The sequence below is a fragment of the Rana temporaria genome, chromosome 10 (assembly GCF_905171775.1).
Source record: "Rana temporaria chromosome 10, aRanTem1.1, whole genome shotgun sequence".
Classification (NCBI taxonomy): Eukaryota; Metazoa; Chordata; class Amphibia; order Anura; family Ranidae; genus Rana; species Rana temporaria.
Window position 1 is genome coordinate 6,522,043 of NC_053498.1, and position 23,184 is coordinate 6,545,226.

The window sequence follows — 23,184 nt, forward strand, 5'->3', positions numbered from 1 at the left end:
CGCATGCGCCATTAGTGAAAGAATCCCAGTGCGCATGCTCGAAATTCTGCCGCAAATCGTCATTGCTTTCAACGTGAACGTAAATTACGTCCAGCCCTATTCGCAAACGACTTACGCAAACGACGTAAAATTTTCAAAACTCGACGTGGGAACGACGTCCATACTTAACATAGGGTACGCCTCATATAGCAGGGGTAACTATACGCCGGAAAAAGCCTAACGTAAACGACGTAAAAAAATGAGCCGGGCAAACCTACGTTTCTGAATCGGCGTATCTACCTAATTTGCATATTCGAAGGGTAAATATACGGAAGCGCCACCTAGCGGCCAGCCTAAAATTGCAACTAAGATACGACGACGTAAGAGACTTACGCTGGTCGGATCTTAGTCAAATCTATGCGTAACTGATTCTATGAATCAGGCGCATAGATACGATGCCGCACACTCAGAGATACAACGGCGTATCTGGAGATACGCCGTCGTATCTCCTACCTAAATCTACCCCTAATCCTGGCACTGCTCATACCCCTTTCCCCTCCCAGCTAATCACTGGATTAGAGTTTTTTTATTCTAAATTTCCCAATTACTCACATTAATCTGTGGTCATGTGATGCACCGGGTTCCGAGCTTTATCTAGTTTTCCCTGCAAATGAGAAGGGTCCTTTTGTAGGTGTCCCTATAACTGCCTGGTTGATATGGAAACTTTTTAATGGTTTTGGGTGCTGTTCTCTCAGCATGCAGTAGATGGCAACAGCAACATTTTTGCCCATTTATCAGCTAGTCATAAAAAAGTATTGTTTTTTTTAAAACAGAGTACCAAATAAAAACCTAATTTCCCCACAATCCTAAAATGCTTTAGGTAGAAAAAACAGCGTAAGCATTATTGCCAATCTCAGCACTAATGCATACAGACTCTGGGCCAGATCCACGTACCCTGGCGCATCTTTCCGTCCGGCATAGCGTATCTCTGATACACTACGCCGCCGTACCTTACAGCGTATTTTTGGTATCCTGAAAGAATTTGCGCCGTAAGTTACGGCGGCGTAGTGTAACTTTGGCGGCGAAAGTGCGCGCAATTCAAATAGATGTGATGGGGGCGTGTTTTATGTAAATAGGTCTTGACCCAACGTAAATGACATTTTTTTTGTACTGCGCATGCGCCGTCCGTGGGGGTATCCCAGTGCGCATGCTCGAAATTAATCCGCAACAAGCCAATGCTTACGACGTGAACGTTATTCTACGCAAAGCCCTATTCGCGAACGACTTACGCAATCGACGTAAAAAATTCAAAATTAGACGCGGGAACGACGGCCATACTTAACATAGGATACGCCTCATATAGCAGGGGTAACTATACGCCGAAAAAAGCCTTATGGAAACGACGTAAAAAAATGCGCCGGGCCGGACGTACGTTCGTGGATCGCCGTATCTAGCTAATTTGCATACACGACTCGGAAATCGACGGAAACGCCACCTAGCGGCCAGCGGAAATATGCACCTTAGATCCGACGGCGTACTAAGACGTACGCCAGTCGGTTCTAGCACAGCTTGAGGCGTATCTTGTTTTGTGGATACAAAACAAAGATACGCCGGAGAAAACTAGAATCAATAGATACGCCAGCGTAACTTCTTTGTGGGTCTCCCCCTCTGCTTCACTTGACCAGGAATCTAAAATCTAAAGTAGTCTTCAAGGAACTCGGGTCACGTAAGGGTTAAAGATCAGGTCCATACATCCTTTAACAGTCTTCACTGATTTCATTCTTAGACTAATATTTTTAAATAGTTTTTAAAGATTTCATTCTTACCCAAAAAAGCTGCAATTAGCGTACATAGCAGGAGAATCCCGTGGGCCCCCATTTCTGAAAAGAAACAAAATAAACCTATACATAAAACGGTATAAAAATAAAGGTAAATGTAAGTCATTTTTACAATACCACAACCTGATAATACAAAAAACATCCATAGCTTAAAAAAAAAAATATGTTTTTAGTTTGGTAAATGTGAAACGTACCGTATATGTTGTAAGTATTTCAAAATTTCTAGGATCTTTTATCTCCTTTTCTAGGCCTAACTAAGCTTAAAAAATTGTCTTTTGTTACTGAGCTCAATAGGTCAAGATTAATTTTGCGTACATATGCATGAGTCAGGGATGTGACACCTCCTCATTTCTCCTTCCCTGAGCCTGTTCTCATAATTCAGAGTGTATGTAGAGTCAATTACAGAGAGAGAGAGTCTGAATTACAGAGAGAGAGTCTGAAAGCAAGCAGTTTGAGGTGTGCTCCCTCTCTAAAAAATATGCACTTACATTCTTCTACAACTGTCTCATTCGAAGATTTAAAACATAACTTTATTACACATACAGTCTATATATATATATATCATAAAAGTCAGTACACCCTCACATTTTTGTAATTTTTTTATTATAACTTTTCATGTGACAACACTAAAGAAATGACACTTTGCTACAATGTTGTGTAGTGAGTGTACAGCTTGTATAACAGTGTACATTTGCTGTCCCCTCAAAATAACTCAACACACAGCCATTAATGTCTAAACGTGAAAATTTCCAAATTGGATCCAAAGTCTCAATATTTTCAGGGGCCACAATTATTTTCAAGCACTGCCTTAACCCTCTTGGGCATTGAGGTCACCAGAGCTTCACAGGTTGTCACTGACGTCCTCTTCCACTCCTCCATGATGACATCACGGAGCTGGTGGATATTGGAGACCTTGTTCTCCTCCACCTTCCGTTTGAGGGGAAAAAAGACATTAATTTTGTTTGGGTGCAGCGTCGCACAACCGCGCAATTGTCAGTTAAAGCGACGCAGTGCCGAATCGCAAAAAAAATGGCCCGGTCATTGAGCAGCCAAATCTTCCACAGCTGAAGTGGGAGTATCCATATGTTTTGACTTCCAAATAAAAGCCCAATTCATCCTGAAAAAAACGCGGTATATTGCCCCTGGATGTACGGTTTTACTAACACATGTCAAAATTGCAAAATTGAGCTTAGGCATTTCGATTTATTTTTACCCTTATGCCTAGTACACACGAGAGGATTTATCCGCGGAAACGGTCCTCCGGACCGTTTCCGCGGATAAATCCTGTGGCGGATTTTGATCTCCTGGTTGTACTAACCAGGAGATCAAAATCCCAGCGGAATTCAGTCCGCGGTGACGCGTCGCGCCGTCGCCGCGATGATGACGCGGCGACGTACGCGACGCGGTGATATAAGGAGTTCCACGCATGCGTCGAATCATTACGACGCATGCGGGGGATGGATTCGGACGGATTGATCCGGGGAGTCTGTACAGACCAGCGGATCAATCCGTTGGAATGGATTCCAGCGGATAGATTTCTTAGCATGTTAGGAAATTTTTATCCGCTGGAAATCCATCCCCGGGGACAAAAATCCGCGGAAACAGATCCGCTGGATTGTACACACCAGGGGATCTATCCGCTGAAACCGGTCAGCGGATCAATTTCAGCGGATCGATCCTCTCGTGTGTACGGGGCCTTAGGCATGAAAGGTTTTAAAAAAATAATAATAATACATTTACAAACAATTGAATAGACAGCTATTATAATAATATAGGAAAAAAAAAATATTAAATACAGTTATCATGCAGTCATTATTTTTATCATTTGAAAACATTGTATTCTTTACCTTTCTTCGATCTTACAAGTGGATACATTAAATCCAGCTGAAGGATTCTTTACAGTCCATGCACTACAAAGAGCCACAAGTATTCACCATCCTGGATACAATCAGACTGACCGGCAATCACTAATAGTCAGATTTCGTTTTTTACATCTCCTCTTCACTTCTCTCATTACAAATCTGTCCTTGACATCACATAATTAACACGAGTCCGCCTAACGCATATTTTATGTAGACATACATAGTCATTCATGGCTATAAATATTATTCATGCCACAGAACCGGCTCTATAATTTATTAACAAGATCAGCTGCTTCATCTCTGTAGGAATGATTTATTAAAACTGGAATCAAAGTGTAATTGCCCAATTCAAATGCTTAATTTTATTTGAACAATAACCACTTCCTGCCCAACGACATCCGAGGAAGTCGTCGGCTTTGAACGGTGATATCTTAATGATGGGTTCAGCTACAGTCATCATCCAGATATCTTCTTTTAGAGCCGGCAATTCCCTTCAACATAAGACCAAAGATAGGAGCTGTTCAGCCACTTTATAGCTCTTACAGGCAGCGGGAAGGGATGCCCCCCTCCCGTCACCCTCCGGTGCTTCTCCAGGCTCGCCCAGACGATCGTCGAGAGGGAGAAGGAATCTGTTCATGCCGGAAGTTTACTATAGAGAATCCAGCGGGCCACATGGCTCCCCCAGACATCTCTATGATCTTTCGGAGGCCGGGCGGTCTCATAGTTTACCATAGGGACCATATGGCCCCCCCGGACATCTCTATGATCTTTTGGAGGCCGGGCGCGGTGTCATAGTTTACCATAGAGAATCCGGTCGGCCATATGGCCCCCGGACATCTCTATGATCTTTTGGAGGCCCAGGCGCGGTTTCATAGTTTACCATAGAGAATCTGGCCGGCCATATGGCCCCCCAGACATCTCTATGATCTTTCGGAGGCCGGACAGTCTCATAGTTTACCATAGAGAATCCGGCAGGCCATATGGCCCCCTGGACATCTCTATGATCTTTCAGAGGCCGGGCGGTCTCATAGTTTACCATAGAGAATCCGGCAGGCCATATGGCCCCCCCGGACATCTCTATGATCTTTCGGAGGCCGGGCGTGGTGTCATAGTTCACCATATAGAATCCAGTAGGACATAGGCCACCCCCGGAAACATCGCTATGATCTTTCGGAGGCCAGGCGCTGTGTCATAGTTTACCATAGAGAATCCGGCGGGCCATATGGCCCCCCTGGACATCTCTATGATCTTTCGAAGACCGGGTGCGGTGACATAGTTTACCATAAAGTCTCCAGCAGGCCATATGACACCCCTGGTCTCTGATAGAAAACATATGATTTGTGGGGGGTTTGAGTAATTTTCTAGCAAAAAAAAATGTTTACATGTATTTTACATTTACACCAATTGGTTAGATTGGTGCACTGACTCTTCATAGTTTGAGAGAGTTAGGAGACTAAATTGAATGGATGTAAGGCTCCGGTAGGAAAGCCCTTTAAGGCTGGATTCATACCTATGGCATAGGTGTGAATCCAGCCTTAACCCCATGTACACACGGTCGGACTTTTGTCCGACCAAAATCACATCCAACGGAATTCCGTTGGAGTAAAAGAGAACATGTTCTCTATCTAAACTCCGACGGAATTCATCGGAATTTCCGATGGAAATAATCCGATGGGGCATACACATGGTCGGAAATTCCGATGGAAAAAGTCCGTCTGACTTTTTCCATCAGAAATTCCGATCGTGTGTACGGGGCATTAGACTCTACAGCTGTGGCCAAAAGTTTTGAGAATGACACAAATATTCATTTTCACAAAGTTTGCAGCTAAACTGCTTTTAGATCTTTATTTCAGTTGTTTCTGTGATGTAGTGAAATATAATTACACGCACTTCATACGTTTCAAAGGCTTTTCTTGACAATTACATGACATTTATGCAAAGAGTCAGTATTTGCAGTGTTGGCCCTTCTTTTTTAGGAACTCTGCAATTCGACTGGGCATGCTCTCAATCAACTTCTGGGCTAATTCCTGACTGATAGCAACCCATTCTTTCATAATCACTTCTTGGCGTTTGTCAGAATTAGTGGGTTTTTGTTTGTCCACCCGCCTCTTGGGGATTGACCACAAGTTCTCAATGGGATTAAGATCTGGGGAGTTTCTGGGCCATGGACCCAAAATGTCAACGTTTTGGTCCACGAACCACTTAGTTATCACTTTTGCCTTATGGCACGGTGCTCCATCCTGCTGGAAAATGCATTGTTCTTCACCAAACTGTTGTTGGATTGTTGGAAGAAGTTGCTGTTGGAGGGTGTTTTGGTACCATTCTTTATTCATGGCTGTGTTTTTGGGCAAAATTGTGAGTGAGCCCACTCCCTTGGATGAGAAGCAACCCCACACATGAATGGTCTCAGGATGCTTTACTGTTGGCATGACACAGGACTGATGGTAGCGCTCACCTTTTCTTCTCCGGACAAGCCTTTTTCCTGATGCCCCAAACAATCGGAAAGAGGCTTCATCTGAGAATATGACTTTGCCCCAGTCCTCAGCAGTCCATTCACCATACTTTTCTGCAGAAGATAAATCTGTCCCTGATGTTTTTTTGGAGAGAAGTGGCTTCTTTGCTGCCCTTCTTGACACCAGGCCATCTTCCAAAAGTCTTTGCCTCACTGTGCATGCTGATGCGTTCACACCTGCCTGCTGTCATTCCTGAGCAAGCTCTGCACTGGTGTCACTCCGATCCCGCAGCTGAATCCTCTTTTGGAGACGGTCCTGGCGCTTGCTGGACTTTCTTGGGCACCCTGAAGCCTTCTTCACAAATGCAGTGGATTTTTTTTTATGGGATTAAGTTAATTTTCATGGCAAAGAGGAACTTTGCAATTAATTGCAATTCGTCTGATCACTCTTCATAGCATTCTGGAGTATATGCAATTTCCCATCTCAAAAACTGAGGCAGCAGACTTTGCGAAAACTAGTATTTGTGTCATTCTCAAAACTTTTGGCCATGGCTGTACACAGAGGCAGCTCTACAACATGAGGATCAGCAGAGCTTCTGTTACGGAAAACAGGTGATTAGCTGCAGTTTGGAAACTTTCCACCAGGGTGTAGACTTGGCATTTAGGAAACCAGTCCGACAACTATAACCACTAGGCGTGGAGAGAAGGAGTAATGGGATCTAATGACAGAAGAACCTGAATAATAAATGGAACTGACAGGCAATTTGTTTTCTAATACGTCTCAGCTTATGTGCTGTCACTAAACATTGACTGTTCAATTGAGGGCAAAAAGGGTCATCACATGGTGATTAAATCATGAATATTAATAGGCTGGAAAGGACAAAAAAATAAATAAATAATTAAATTTGACCTCCTTCTGTATTGCAACACTTTTGCTTAAATATGTATGGACTGTGCAAATAGATGATTATAATAATAATAATAATAATAATAATAATAATAATAATAATAATAATAATAACTATAACACCAATAATTATAATAACTGCAACAAGTATAAAGGATACATTAATCATATAAAGATTATTTTTTTTTAAACATAACCCTTCTACAAAATATGTCAGATCCACCCAATTGTGGCAGACATATTGGGATGATTGTTATTAATCGAGACGTAACATTAATTTTCTGAATGACTGGCCAAGGTCAGTCTGCTCATGCACCGCCATTGCATCAATGACTCGTTCAGGGCCAACATGTAATCATCAATAGTGTGTAATCTGCAATGATAAATACATTTTAAATATTTAGGCCCCCCTTCACACGAGTCTGCCTGTATTTTTTTTACAAAGTACAGCAAAACAGTGGCGAGAGCAGCCTACGCATTTCACACTGTGGTCAGTGCTTAATCATGGCTCCCCGTTCTTCCTCTCTGTGAGACAATCGCAGGTGTCCCCACGGACATCGAGTCCGCGGGACCCCGCTGTCACTCTCACGGAGCTCGCGGCGGCCGCGTGCAGGGCAGGACTTAGGGTGGTGGGGGCCCCTGGGCTTGAGTGTTGATTGAGGGGCCCCCTGGAGCCGAGAAGTGGGGGGGTCAAAGTTGTTGAGAGCGTGGGGGTGCCGCCGAGATCAAAGCTGATCGAAGTTGTGGAGCGGGGGGGTGGGGTGGGGGTGCCGCCGAGATCGAGGGATCGAAGCTGATCTAATTTGTTGAGCGGTAGGGGGCCGCCGAGATCGAAGCTGATCGAAGTTGTTGAGCGGGGGGGTGCCGCCGAGATCGAAGCTGATCAAATTTGTTGAGCGGGGGGGTGCCGCCGAGAACAAAGCCGATCAAAGTTGATCAAAGTTGTTGAGGGGGGTTCGCCGATCATAGTTGGTGAGCGGGGGGTGAAGGGGACTTACTTCTTACCTCTTCATCAGCAGCGGCATGGCTCTTCCTGCTTCCTCCTCCCAGGGCCCCCTATTGGGCGGGGCCCATGGGTTTGAGCCCAGTCAAGCCCAATGGTAAGTCCGGCCCTGGCCACATGCACGCCCACAATGCAGGGCCTAAAGGGCAACGTATATATATATATATATATACGTTAATTTGCCCAGCCGTGCCATTCTGCTGGTGTATATCGCCGTGACACGGTCGTTAAGCAGTTAAAAGAACTTTTATTGCCTTAATGAATTGGCCCTTTGAGATTCCCTTTTCATTGTCGATGATTCAATTTTCATTTATCGTTGTTAACATGTTTTTTTACCAAACAGATGTCAACATCAATCCATCACGTTATGACAATGTGTCTTACTGTAGTTTTATTATGACATTATGTATGTAATTATGTCATTATTCCGTGTTATTCCTTGTTTGATTAGTTTCTTGTGTGAGTTCAGTCACAATGTTCTTGATTGTTTGGTCTTGTAGGTACGTTATTCTTGTAATTGTTGGGTTTGGCACTGTTCTCAGAGTTTGGCTGGCACTTTTTCCGCAATCTCTTTTAAGATAATATCTCTAGAATTAATTTTACTCTTCGTTGTTTCCTGCAGCTTGGCAAGAAATCAGCGTATGAATCACAGAACCCTTTTACGGCGTGAGTCAGCAAGAAAGATTTTGGATTATGTCAATGACGTATTATATGTTTTATGCCAAAACATATGATAGCTGGGCAGCAAGCCAGGGACTTAGCAGAATGAAGAGGACCATTTTTTTTTTAATGAAAATTTCAAGTGTTTCTAAAGGCAAAACTTTGAATTTTTTTTTAGACAGAGGTGTAAGAGGTTAGAGCCTCTGTAAGGCCCCTTTCACACTGAGGCGTATTTCAGGCGTTTTAGCGCTAAAAATACCGCATAAATAACGCCTGAAATAATCCTTCCCCAGCAACATCTTTGGAGCGGTATAGGAGCGGGGTGTTTACCGCTCCTTCACAATTTGTGTAACTAGCAATTGTGTCAGTCTTTATAACTAGCATTATAGCTAGGGTTGAGTTCGGCACAGACTTTGTTTTTTTTGTACCCGGACCCGAACCCGGACTTTTTGCTGAAAGTTTGGGTTCGGGTCGGGTGTTCGGCAATTTTACGGCGGGCTGCAGGGCAGCCAATGCCCATTTGTTTTACTACTGTGCCTAAGAAGCCATCACAGCCATGCCTACTAATGGCATGGCTGTGATTGGCCAGTGCAGCATGTGACCCAGCATGTGACCCAGCCTCTATATAAGCTAGAGGCACACAGCACACAGCACACTGCTTCAGCTAGGGTAGGGAAAGGCTGCTGCTGATCTGAGGGAGAGATTGAGATAGGACTATCCTGCTTCAGAAATCTACACCAGCACTGCATCTGTCCCTGTGAGATACTCTGCATTAGACAGTTTAGGACAAGGTTCCTGCTTGTTGCTATAGGGAGAGAATTATATAGGAGATACTCTGCATATTACACCAGCACTGAGTAGGTTCCTGTGAGATACTCTGCATTAGACAGTTTAGGGCAAGGTTCCTGCTTGTTGCTATAGGGAGAGAATTATATAGGAGATACTCTGCATATTACACCAGCACTGCATCTGTCCCCTGTGAGATACTGTGCATTACATAGTTTAGGGCAAGGTTCCTGCTTGTTATTATAGGGAGAAAATTATATAGGAGATACTCTGCATATTACAGCAGCACTGCATAGGTTCCTGTGAGATACTCTGCATATTACAGCAGCACTGTATAGGTTCCTGTGAGATAGTCTACATATTACACCAGCACTGCATAGGTTCCTGTGAGATACTCTGCATATTACACCAGCACTGCATAGGTTCATGTGAGATACTCTGCATTAGCTAGTTTAGGGCAAGGTTCCTGCTTGTTCTTATAGGGAGAGAATTATACAGGTGTCAGTCCTGGTTCACAAATTCAATTGCAGCAGCACTGCATATGTTCCTGTGAGATACTCTGCATATTGCAGCTGCACTGCATTTCTTTCTGTGAGATACTCTGCATATTGCACCAGCACTGCATTTCTTACCCTAACCCCAACCCTAACCCCCTAACCCTAACCCAACCCCAACCCTAACCCCCTAACCCTAACCCCCTAACCCTAACCCCCTTTCCTTAACCCCAACCATAACCCTAACCCTAACCCCCTAACCCTAACCCCAACCCTAACCCTAACCCTAACCCTAACCCCCTAACCCTAACCCCAACCCTAACCCTAACCCCTTAACCCCCTAACCCTAACCCCAACCCTAACACCCTAACCCCAACCCTAACTCCCTAACTGTAACCCCAACCCTAACCCTAACCCTAACCCCCTAACCCTAACCCCAACCCTAACCTTAACCCTAACCATCCTCCTAGGTCAAGATTATTATATATTTTTATTGTTTTTTTTTGTTTTTTTTATGTTATTTTAAGTTATTTCCCGATCCACATTTATTTGCCATTTGCAGCCCTCTAGCCCTTTCCATTCGTTTTTAGAGACATTTTAGTAGTCAAAAGTACGGGTCCCCAATGACTTCAATGGGGTTCGGGTTCGGCGTCAAGTTCGGGTCAAGTTCGGGTCCCGAACCCGGACTTTTTTCTGAAGTTCGGCCGAACCCGTCAAACCCGAACATCCAGGTGTCCGCTCAACTCTAATTATAGCCTTACGCCTAATACACTCTGGTTAAAGGATATTAGCAAACAAGGGACAAATACACATTATACATTTATGCGATAGCTATATATATTATAGGTTACAATAGAGGGTATATATATTATCACATGATTTAACAGGGTGCATGTTGGCGTATCCCAAAGAACCTGGGCCTGTAAAGCACTATGGGGTATGAGTAACATTGCTACAAAAAGGTTAACTCAGAAAGGCAAGGACGAGGAGGTAGTTGCTATGGGTAACCAAATGAAAGAACAGCTACAGCGCGTGGTTAGGTGACAGATCCTCTGGTAGCGAGGGGAGCCGGTGCGCTGGCTTCTCCCTACCAGTCTTTGGCCACCGGGAGCAGACTAGCGTTATGGAGATTCAGGCCTGATCACGAGGTACGGGAACAAAAAGAGTTAATGACCACGCATGAATCCCGATATGTGGCCCGTTGACTAAGCGTAATCTGCATGAAATTGTGTTATCATTTGTATATTCGTTTTGTGTTTTGGGCTTGTGGTGTACTTTTTATATGGATTTTACCCAATAAAGCTTTCATTTATCTGAGGACTGGAGTGCGGTCAACCCCTCCTTTGCATTTACCCTGTGAAATGTCTGGGAGTTTTCCAGGTTAGATTTAAGCGGGGATTACTTGTTTATGAAGTGAGACATAATGATGAGCTTACTGTACAATAGAATTAGGTATTATACTCTCCTTAAAAAAAAAAACATTTCAAAGCATGAATGTGGCAGGTCCGGTAAAACCGGATTGTTTATACAGTGGAACCTTGGATTATGAGCATAATCCGTTCCAGGAGAATGCTCGTAATCCAAAAGACTTGCATATCAAAGCGAGTTTCCCTGTAGAAGTCAATGGAAACAAAAATAATGTGTTTCACATTGATTTCTATGTGTCCAGAGGTGGGTGGGCACCAGAGAACCTCAGAAATATTCAGAAAGGCTCATGGACACCTCGGAAAGGCTCTGGAACTGCGAATTTTTGAGTTTTTCAGAGTATTTCCAATTATTTTCGGATGGCTCCGAACAATTCCGATCAGCTCCGGTGCCTCCCCCCCTCCCACCTCAGGCCAAATGTGGTACTTCACATCGCTGTGGCTTGAATCCTGCTCGTTTTGCGAAAGACAACACTCGCAAACCGAGTCAGGATTTTTTTTTGTAAATACAGCGCTTGTATTGCGAAATGCTCGTTAACCGCGTTACTCGCAATCCGAGGTTTCACTGTACATTGACAAATGCCGACCGATACACTGGAAGTGCGGAAGTTACTTTTCATTATTTTCCGCTACCTCCTAACTGACCAATGGCATGTCACCTTAAAATGAAGGATGTTTTCTGATTGGTGGTTACAATGCATAATATGTAGCACAAGTATCCAGCCAACCTTATCTGTATATATATATATCTGTCTTCATGTTTATAATATACAATAGCACAGTGTTTCTCAACTTCAGTCCTCAAGGCGCACCAACAGGTCATGTTTTCAGGATTTCCCTCAAATGAAACAGCTGTGGTAATTACTAAGGCAGTGAAACTGATCAAATCACCTGTGCAAAGTAATGGAGAGCCTGAAAACATGACCTGTTGGGGCGCCTTGAGGACGTTCGGCTTCTTTCGGGCTACTCGTGACGCGATGTATGCGACCGTCGGAAGCCTGTCAATCAAATAGGAACGCCCAGTCCCGAAGACCCATACCCGGAAGCGGCGGAGAAGATCGCTCTCTAAAACGGTAAGTACAGCTTCGATTTAAAAAAAAACACCCGATTCTGCTGCCCAAAATGAGCCTCAATCTAATGTTAAAAAACAAAATTTCGGGTGAACTCCCACTTTAACTCTTATTATTATCCATTGTAAGGTTTACAAAGATTTGTTGGTTATTACCAATTCCAGTGTCAAATCAGATATTATAATATATATTGTATGTTAGTTTTTGCATTATATTGCCTATTATTACCCATAAGATGACACATTTGCCTGTCTGGTCTGTCCTATTACCTGTCTTGCTACTGTTACCATTAAGGTGGTCTGCACCTTGCTCACCCTCCCGCAGCTACTCGTGAAAACACCGATAGACATAAGATGCTTACCTGCTCCTCTCCTGCCCAGGATTAAGAGTTCACTGGCACATGCCAGTGTTTATAAAGGTTACCAACGAACACAGGGCACGGCTCAAATGGCAATTTGCATAAAAGAAGCATTAAGCACAGGTCCACCCATCATAACTTATTAAAGAAAGACACATAGCGAGTTCAGACGACTGGCAGAGGACCAAGGTCCGACAAGATGATGATCTAATCAAGATAAACATGTTAGTGTGTCAGGTCTCTTTTGTACGATTGGTATATTAATAGGGTTATTATTACTTCTCACACCCCAGAAAGATAAAAAATAAATATGCTAATTAGCTTCAATTACAGATGTGAGGTACACCCAAAATGAGGAAATGTATTCTTTAAATAAAGTAACGTGAAAAACTGGTGCTTTGATTTCAGGAAGTTAACATTTCTACTCAACCGGCTATTGAATCCTGGCTTCTTCTTGGCCTTGAGTTGAGTTGAGAGGTGTCTTAACCACTTAAGACCCGGACCATTATGTAGGTAAAGGACCAGGCCCCTTTTTGCGATTCGGCACTGTGTCGCTTTAACTGACAATTGCGTGGTCGTGCGACGTGACTCCCAAACAAAATTGGCGTCCTTTTTTTCCCACAAATAGAGATTTCTTTTGGTTGTATTTGATCACCTCTGCGGTTTTTATTGTTTGCGCTATTAAACAAAAATAGAGCGACAATTTTGAAAAAAATGCAATATTTTTTACTTTTTGCTATAATAAATATCCCCCAAAAATATAAAAAAAAAAAATGTTTTCCTCAGTTTAGGCCGATACGTATTCTTCTACCTATTTTTGGTTAAAAAGAATCGCAATAAGTGTTTATCGATTGGTTTGCGCAAAATTTATAGCGCTTACAAAATAGGGGATATTTTTATTGCATTTTTATTAATAATTTTTTTTACTACTAATGGCGGCGATTAGCGGTTTTTTTTCGTGACTGCGACATTATGGCGGACACATCGGAACAATTTTGACACATTTTTGGGACCATTGTCATTTTCCCAGCAAAAAGTGCTATAAAAATGCATTGTTTACTGTGAAAATGACAATTGCAGTTTGGAAGTACAATCACTAGGGGGCGCTGTAGGGGTTAAGTGTGACCTCATATGTGTTTCTAACTGTAGGGGGGCAGGGCTGGACGTATGATGTCTGTGATCGCCTTTCCCTATATCAGGGAACAGACGATCAGTGCCACTGTGAAGGACGGGGAAGGTGCGTTTACACACACCTCTCCCCGTTCTTCAGCTCCGGTGACCTATCGCGGGACTGGGTCGCGTGCGCACGCCGCACGGCTGGGCTTAAAGAGACACGTACAGGTACGTGATTGTGCCCAGCCCTGCCATTCTGCCGACGTATATCCTTAAGTGGTTAATATAGCGCGGTCTTACCCCGAAGGGTCCCGACTGGCTTCTTCTTCCATATGCTTTTCCATAATTGCCTTTTGGAAACATGGACTAGACTCGACAGATGCTGTGGACTGACATAACCAGTGTGGTAGTGTGGTACCCCACCAGTGTATGCATACAGGATTCTCAACCAGGCAGGTTGAGGGGCTCCAGTGTGTTTGCTTGTTTGGGAGGAAACTGGCTTTTCTATTTTCCTCGTTATTTGGGACCTGGATCCCGGGGATTTCTTATGCCGCGTACACACATCCATATTAGCAACAGGGTAAGGTCACCCTTAATGGAGTCGTAACCCCTGCTTACATGATCCAAACTTTTCATTCTTCTTTTTGGCAGTTTGCTTTTCCTTTGGATTATACCATTATGTCTAGTTCAGCTGTTGTCTAATCACCCTAAAGCCTCGTACACACGATCAGACGTCCATCTGACTTTTCTGTGGATTTTGGTCCGAAGGGCGTTGGCCGTGAAATTGTTCTGCATACACACGGCAGAAAGTTTTCAGCCAACTTTCACCAAATCATGTGTTTTTTCAGCTCTTTACCGCCACCCTTTGAGCAACTTCTGCTCTTGTTGTTTGAACTTTAGCATTGGTTCTGAGCATGCGTGTTTGTACTTTGGACTTTAGTCCTATGGACATATAAAGATCCCTTTCCCCAAGAAAAACCTTGACTTCAACATTTTCCTGAGTGAAAAAGACACAACACATCCCAGATTTGGGGAGCAGTTCTTGTCACTAGAACATCATGTCTTAAACAGAAGGGTTGCCAACCAGCATTCTGTACCTCAGTCCTAGTCCTTAGACCTCAACATCCTAAAGCTTTTCAGAAGCCAAGCAGGGACCACAAAGGGGAGACTATTTGTGGCACCCAACTATTAGATCTTCTGACACTCTGGGCTCCTTCTTCCAATCTGCCCCTGTTTTTGCTGCCCTTCCTTCCTTGGAGAAATAAGGGTCCAACCCACAGCCATACTAGCAACAGGGGAGGGTAACATTTAATGGAGTCGTAACCCCTGCTTACATGAGCCAAACTTGAATTTCATTATTTTTGGCAGTTTGCTTTTCCCTTGGATTAGGCCATTATGTCTAGTTCAGCTGTTGTCTAATCACACTTAGTTGACCGCCAGTGTTGAAGGGCCCCCCCTTCTTAGTATTCCTTGTACAATTTTTAGGGACAACTAGGAGCAACGTCTGTTTTTTTTCTGCTTTCTCAAGACTTAATCCCAATTTACCTGTCATTTTTGGCACTATCATCTTGCCGGGCAGGACTGCCAGGAGCTTCCAAACCATTCTGCTGCTCATTTTGTATCATCCATTGCACTGTAAATAGAAAAAAATATCAGCCCCTGTCCAATTAGCTCTTCTTGTACCGTGTTTACATGAAAATAAGACCTACCCCGAAAATAAGACCTACCTCGAAAATAAGACCTAGCGTTATTTTCCAGGATGGCTGCAATATAAGCCCTACCCCGAAAATAAGCCCTAGTTTAAAATGTTTGTAACATTCTATAATCCACTCTTTTACAGTAACATATAATGTACAGTGTGTGTGTTTCTGTAATATAATTGCAGGGAAGAGAGCTCTGGCGGGTCACAGAAGCGCAGAATGGCTCAATAACAAAGATATTTGGCACAATTATATTACATAACCACACACATTGTACATTATATACCACTGTAATAGAGTGGATTATAGGATTTTACAAGCATTTTAATTCAGATCACACTAGGGATTCCTGACAGGCAGGGAGGGAGAGGGGAAGAGAAGACAGCAAATTACATGTTAAGACCTACCCCAAAAATAAGCCCTACTGTGTCTTTTGTTGCCAAAATTAATATAAGACCCAGGCTTATTTTCGGGGAAACACAGTATTGTTTTTAAAATCAGTGAATTGACTGCATACAGGGATTTCTTCAATCCAAAACCAACCTTCCTTGACATGTCACACCACTCCTGGCTTGCTCACAAGGGTTGGAGACATTACTGTATGCAGTAAATTCACTGATTATAAAAAAATAAATAAAAAAAAGAAACCTTTAAGAAGAGCTAACCGCATACAACTGATATTTTCCTATTTTTATTGGACCAAAAGCTGACACCATTTCTCATCGCCAAGTCACGTTTACCAATTGCCAAATCCAGAAGTGTTTTGTTTTAATTACTGTGCAATGTAGATTCAATATACAGGAAGAACTCATATTATAATAATCCTGTCAAAGTTCTGGAATTAATGATGGACAATGTTCTTGACCCAATAAAAAGATTGGGCGCGTCACGTACACCTTGCCAAAAAGACTTTGGCGATGTTTAGGTGTCATTTTGTTGTTAGAGGTTTGAAGAATACGGATGTATCAACATAGTAATTGTTACCGCAGAAACTGCTTTATTATTATTACTCCAATTATACATGTGAGGCCAAAAGTATTTTAAAAATCTATACTTTGTATAGTTAATTGTACCCAGATGGACCTGAGTGTCCCCTCCTTGTGACATCAACTTTTATTCCGATTTCTTGACAGGCAGGCAGCAAATATTACCGCTATACAAATTTTCACATACTGGTTTACTGCAGAGGGATAAATGACATAGAAGCCAACCAATAGCGTCACAGGGTTAAGATGGCTCTTCCTTAAGGGTCTGCAGTTAGGGTTAAGGGGTAAGGGTTAGGGGTTAGGGTTAGGATTAGGTTAGGGGTTAGGGGTAGGGTTGAGGCTAGGGTTAGGGTTTTCCCTTGAACAATAAGGCTAGGACTCAGGAAGCTAACCAATAGCATCACAGGGTTAAGATGGCTCTTCCTTAAGGGTCTGCAGTTAGGGTTAAGGGGTTAGGGTTAGGGGTTAGGGGTTAGGGTTGAGGTTAGGGTTAGGGTTAGGGGTTAGGGTTTCCCCTTGAACAATAAGGCTAGGACTCAGGAAGCTAACCAATAGTGTCACAGGGTTAAGATGGCTCTTCCTTAAGGGTCTGCAGTTAGGGTCAAGGGGTTTGGGTTATGGGTTAGGGGTAGGGTTTAGGTTAGGGTTAGGGTTAAGGTTAGGATTTCCCCTTGAACAATAAGGCTAGGACACAGGAATTGGAACAGGGACCTCCCCAGAGGTCAAAGTTCAGAAGGCGGGTTACCAGACGTCAAAGGTCACCAGGCGTGGCTGACCTACCCCCACCAAAGTGTACAGCGTACCCCAACATAAGTCGGGGAATGAACAAGTACGGGAAAGTGCTTAGACTGATTTGGTTGGGGGGGGGGCTTTTGGTTTCTTTATTCCCCTCTCAACATGACCTGTATGCCCAGCTCTTACCTCTCATTGGGTCCGGAGCCAATCATAGAAGCCATGATTTCCATGCACTGCACTGATGATGGCCAAAAACTTAAAACAACTGTATGCAGTTTAAAATATGTGGCTTTGTAATATAGGGCTATATTTCCACTATGCAGCAGCAGTTCTAGATGTGCATCTGCCCCAAGGGGTGCAAAGCAATGATTTGGATGGCTCCACCCATTGTTTTGGGAATAATTTTGCTTATTTTTCGAGATACGGGATGAAAAGAGAAACGTGAATACCTTCTGTTGGAGGGCTTTTTTATTAATTCAATCACCATGACCTGTATGGTTACACTTTGTGCCATGGGTTCCATACACTGCACTGATGGTGGCCAAATAGCCTAAAACAGCTGTACGCAGGTTGGAATAAATGGTTCTAAAATATTAGGCTTTTTTGCACAACACACTAGAGCAGTGATGGCGAACCTTGACACCCCAGATGTTTTGAAACTATATTCCCCATGATGCTCAACTACACTGCAGAGTGCATGAGCAAATGTAGCTCCAAAACATCTGGGGTGCCAAGGGTCGCCATCACTGCACTAGAGGTTCTAAATGTGCAACTGGCCAATGGGGTATTAAGGAATGGTTTGCATACTCCATCCCATGTCCTGAAATGAGAAATAATCCTCCTATTTTTGGGATATGGGATGGAATGAGGCATGCAAATACCTTCTGTACTAAGAAGGCGTTATTGTGCGATGAACTGATTGGGTTGGAGGACTTTTTGACTTCTTTAATCCCTACTCACCATGACCTGTACGGTAATGCTGGTCTCATTGAGTCCTTTGTCCTATTCCATAGAAGCTATGGTTTCCAGCATTGGTTTTGGCCAAAAAAAAAACTGAAACAAATGTATCTAGTCCCTCAGGCTTTTGGCTAAAATCAAGTCTAGTATCTGTTCTTATCAGTTTTCGGGAGAGAGAACTGAGTGCCCCGTGGATCAGGGGATGAGGCGCTGTCTAGTATCCAGCCTGATGTAAGTAGGGAGTGGTGGGAGGGTCTTTTTCTTCTTGGGTTGATTCAGGCCTGGTGTTCCAGGCTTGTGCCTGGTTGAAGGCAAGGCTCTCCCTAAGCTTCCTAAATTCAAATGCCTTCCTGGTAGGGCTGGAGCTGCACTGGTCTGGCCAGGGGCTGGGCTGAGAGAAGCTGGTGGTGTATTTTTGACACCCTAGGCAAAGCCTCATTTTGCCACCCCTTATTGGCTCCACCACTGACTTCACCCCAATTTTGCCCTGCCCTTTTTAATGAAGCATTCAGAAAATGCAGCCTCACCAGTGCCCATCAAACGCAGCCTCACCAGCGCCCATCAATGAAGCCTCCCCAGAGCCCTTCAATTGCAGCCTCACCAATGCCCATCAAATGCAGCCTACCAGCACCCATCAATGCAGCCTCACCAGTGCCCATCAAATGCAGCCTCACCAGCGCCCATGAAATGCAGCCTCACCAGCACCCATCAATGAAGCCTCACCAATGCCCATTAAATGCAGCCTCACCAGCACCCTTCAAATGAAGCCTTACCAATGCCCATCAAATGCAGCCTACAAGCGCCCATCAAATGCAGCCTACAAGCACCCATTAATGCAGCCTCACCAGTGTCCTTCAAATGCAGCCTCACCAGTGCCCATCAAATGCAGCCTCACCAGCGCCCATCAAATGCAACCTACAAGTGCCCATCAATGCAACCTACCAACGCCCATCAATGAATGTTTGCTTGCTTCCATTCATTCGGGAGTCGGAACACAGACACAGTCCTCCACCGCCGCTGCGCCTCTGACACTCTGTGCGAACGTAGTGGCGGCTGCCTGCTGATGATGAGACTTTGTTGCTTTCTTCAGAAAGAAGAGAGTAGGAACAGCAGGGGCCGGGCACCCCCAGCAGCAGTGCACCCTAGGTGGCTGCCTAGTTTGCCTAGTGGTAGCACAGGCCCTGCAAGTAATACTGCCTCATATTAGAATTAATTTGACATATATAAATGCTGTTTTCCATAGAATATTGAGAGAGAGAACACAAGCCGGTGCCTCTGTTTCACTGCCCAGCTCTTACCTGTTATTCGAACTACCAGTGAGAACAGGAGCACAGTGTAAAACCAGCTCTCCTTCTTGTAACCCATCGCTCCCATACACCAGTTTGGAGACCGTTCACCGCCATTGCAAGCCTCGTTTCAGCTGGTGTGGTGTCAGATAATAGTACGGCTGAAACATTTAGAATTTAGAATTTAATTAACCACTTGCGGTTAAGAGAGGCAGAGAAAATATTTATGCTGTGTCACATTCTAAGCAGGTTGAATATACAATGTCATTTAGTTCCATAGGGTCATGTTTTTTTTTACATTCTGATTGACCCCACTGGCTCATTAAATGTGAATCAGGATATTTCATTCCTCAGACAGGTTGGCGGAGAACAAAGACGTTTGTTTATTTACCTGCTCGGTGTATTTCCTCATTCTGTGCTCTGGGATTTCCCCGCAGCAAACTGATTCGATTCGGTTAATAACTGCTGACAACCTACAATGCTAAAGAAAATATTAACTATAGCGTTTGTAAAATGTTTTTTTATCCATTATGTAGACATTGAACCATCAAGACCATCGTGGAACAAATAACCTCTTTCAGAAGTTTAATCCCCATTCTGTTGAATGGGATCCAGGCTGGAGATGAATATTTTTATTGTATGGTTGGTCAGGGGTTAATGCAACCAATCTCAACCGAGGTTCCCTGAAACCTTGGTGTTCCTGCAGACGTTGCTGGGGTACCTTGAGCTGTGGTTAATGCAACCATTCTCAACCAAGGTTTCTGAAACTTTGGTGTTCCTGTAGACGTTGCTGGGGTACCTTGAGCTGTGGTTAATGCAACCAATCTCAACCGAGGTTTCTGAAACCTTGGTGTTCCTGTAGATGTTGCTGGGGTACCTTGAGCTGTGATTAATGCAACCATTCTCAACCGAGGTTTCTGAAACCTTGGTCTTCCTGTAGTTGTTGTTGCTGGGGTACCTTGAGCTGTGGTTAATGCAACCAATCTCAACCAAGGTTTCTGAAACCTTGGTGTTCCTGTAGACGTTGCTGGGGTACCTTGAGCTGTGGTTAATGCAACCAATCTCAACCGAGGTTTCTGAAACCTTGGTGTTCCTGTATACATTGCTGGGGTACCTTGAGCTGTGGTTAATGCAACCATTCTCAACCGAGGTTTCCGAAACCTTGGTGTTCCTGTAGACGTTGCTGGGGTATCTTGAGCTGTGGTTGATGCAACCAATCTCAAAGGAGGTTTCTGAAACCTTGGTGTTCATGTAGACGTTGCTGGGGTACCATGAGCTGTGGTTAATGCAACCAATCTCAACCGAGGTTCCCTGAAACCTTGGTGTTCCTGTAAACGTTGCTGGGGTACCTTGAGCTGTGGTTAATGCAACCATTCTCAACCGAGGTTTCTGAAACCTTGGTGTTCCCCTAGACGTTGCCGGGGTACCTTGAGCTGTGGTTAATGCAACCAATCTCAACCGAGGTTTCTGAAACCTTGGTGTTCCTGTAGACGTTGCTGGGGTACCTTGAGCTGTGGTTAATGCAACCATTCTCAACCAAGGTTTCTGAAACCTTGGTGTTCCTGTAGACGTTGCTGGGGTATCTTGAGCTGTGGTTGATGCAACCAATGTCAAAGGAGGTTTCTGAAACCTTGGTGTTCATGTAGACGTTGCTGGGGTACCATGAGCTGTGGTTAATGCAACCAATCTCAACCGAGGTTCCCTGAAACCTTGGTGTTCCTGTAAACGTTGCTGGGGTACCTTGAGCTGTGGTTAATGCAACCATTCTCAACCGAGGTTTCTGAAACCTTGGTGTTCCCCTAGACGTTGCTGGGGTACCTTGAGCTGTGGTTGATGCAACCAATCTCAAAGGAGGTTTCTGAAACCTTGGTGTTCCTGTAGACGTTGCTGGGGTACCTTGAGCTGTGGTTAATGCAACCATTCTCAACCAAGGTTCTTTAAAACCTTGGTGTTCCTGTAGATGTTGCTGGGGTACCTTGAGCTGTGGTTAATGCAACCATTCTCAACTGAGGTTCTTTGAAATCTTTGTGTTCCTGTAGACGTTGTTGCTGGGGTACCTTGAGCTGTGGTTGATTGGCCTAACATTTGATGGTGTATAAATAAGTGGTTGTAAAGTCAAAGTAGGATTACAGATAGCCCATCTGTTATAACAAGGCATACTGCACAGTGTAAATGTTTGTTCAAAATTATTACAATAAATACCTTATTTTAGATTGCTTCTGTGCGGTCACGTGACCTCCCACCCCTCTCCTCTCTGATATATGGGCTACAGCGGGAGGGGCTGAGATCCCCTTCTGACATCAGACAGGAGGTCATGTGACCGCTGTGCTGTCCACTCAACTCCTCCCACTGTAGATCGGGGGAGGAGAGTGGCAGGGAGGTCACGTGACTGCATAGAGGCGATCCGAAAGAAGGTAATTAGCGGCATAATTTTAAACAAACACTTACACTGTGTAGTATACCTTGGTATAACAGAGGGGCTGGCAGTAATCCTACTCTGACTTTACTGCCAGATACTAAAAGCAGCAGGAGGGGAGAGGGAGGGATGGGGAGGAGATCACTCACACACAGGAGCTGACAGGCAGGGAAGGAGGGGAGAGAGGAGAGACTGTGGGATGACGGAGGCACGTAAAGTGACCACAGTATCATGGATCAGCAGCCATGATTACCGTAGTCAGTTTACATAGGGGGACACAGGAACAGGCAGGATCAACCAGGTTTTTTACATCATAGAAATGGACAGATTAGACAGCACACACACTATGCTGTTTAACCTGCTTTAAAGGAACAGGATCTTTTTTTTTTTGAGTTACAACCTCTTTAAAGTGGTTGCAAGGGTATTTTTTATATACAATAAGCGTGTTATACCAATGGTATGGTATTACACAGGACAGCCCAAAACCTCCTTTTCTGGGGTTTCCCTTCTGCTGCTTTTGTCTCCTCCTCTTCTCTGTGTGCCACCATAAGAAGATGATTTCCATGGCACACCAGCAGATTCGCTCCCAAGCCCCAGCTATGTGTGATTGGCTTGGCCTCGCCCCCGATCCCTCCTAACAAGATCTGATTGAGTCATTCTCTAATGCTGCTGTCCTGTGAAGAGAGAGAGAGAGAAAGAGACCAGCACCGCTGCAGACTGGCACAGCGCTGGATCAAGTTAGGACTAGTATAAAGGGAGTTGAGGGGGTGATACAACTAGTGAGACACTTTTTACCCTAATGCAGGGAATTCATTAAAGTAAAAAAAAAAAAAAGTCTAGCCTTTAGAACCACTTTAAGGCCAACATCCATTAGCAGAACCAGCTGCATGACATCAATGATCTTTTTTAGCTATCTACAAGGTTGGCTGTCAGATCCCCCTGTAGGAATCAGGAGTGCACCGCTAAGGTAGTGGACCCTAGGACTGACTGCTGCGGATTGAACTCTGGGAGGTTCAGGAAGGCAGGTCCACTGGAGCACCAACACAGATGCCACTTGGAGCTATAGAATTGATTCCCCAGGGCGCGGAGTCTAATAGCCTGTACACACGAGTGGAATTTCCGTCGGAAAAAAGTTGGATGGTTAATTCCGACAGAATT

At 44.1% G+C, this 23,184-nt stretch overlaps 1 protein-coding gene across 1 annotated transcript in view; it reads right to left on the reverse strand.

Annotated features, from left to right (window-relative positions):
• Positions 1-23,184, reverse strand: part of LOC120916226 (IgGFc-binding protein-like) — a 117,905-nt gene that overhangs the window by 77,485 nt on the left and 17,236 nt on the right. Inside the window, exons 2-5 of the mRNA XM_040327087.1 lie at positions 20,002-20,091; positions 19,623-19,771; positions 15,492-15,579; positions 1,806-1,859 (exon numbers count right to left, since the gene is read on the reverse strand). Of these exons, the coding sequence (XP_040183021.1) occupies positions 1,806-1,859; positions 15,492-15,561 (124 nt within the window). The 5' untranslated portion in view covers positions 15,562-15,579; positions 19,623-19,771; positions 20,002-20,091. The remainder of the gene's footprint in view (positions 1-1,805; positions 1,860-15,491; positions 15,580-19,622; positions 19,772-20,001; positions 20,092-23,184) is intronic.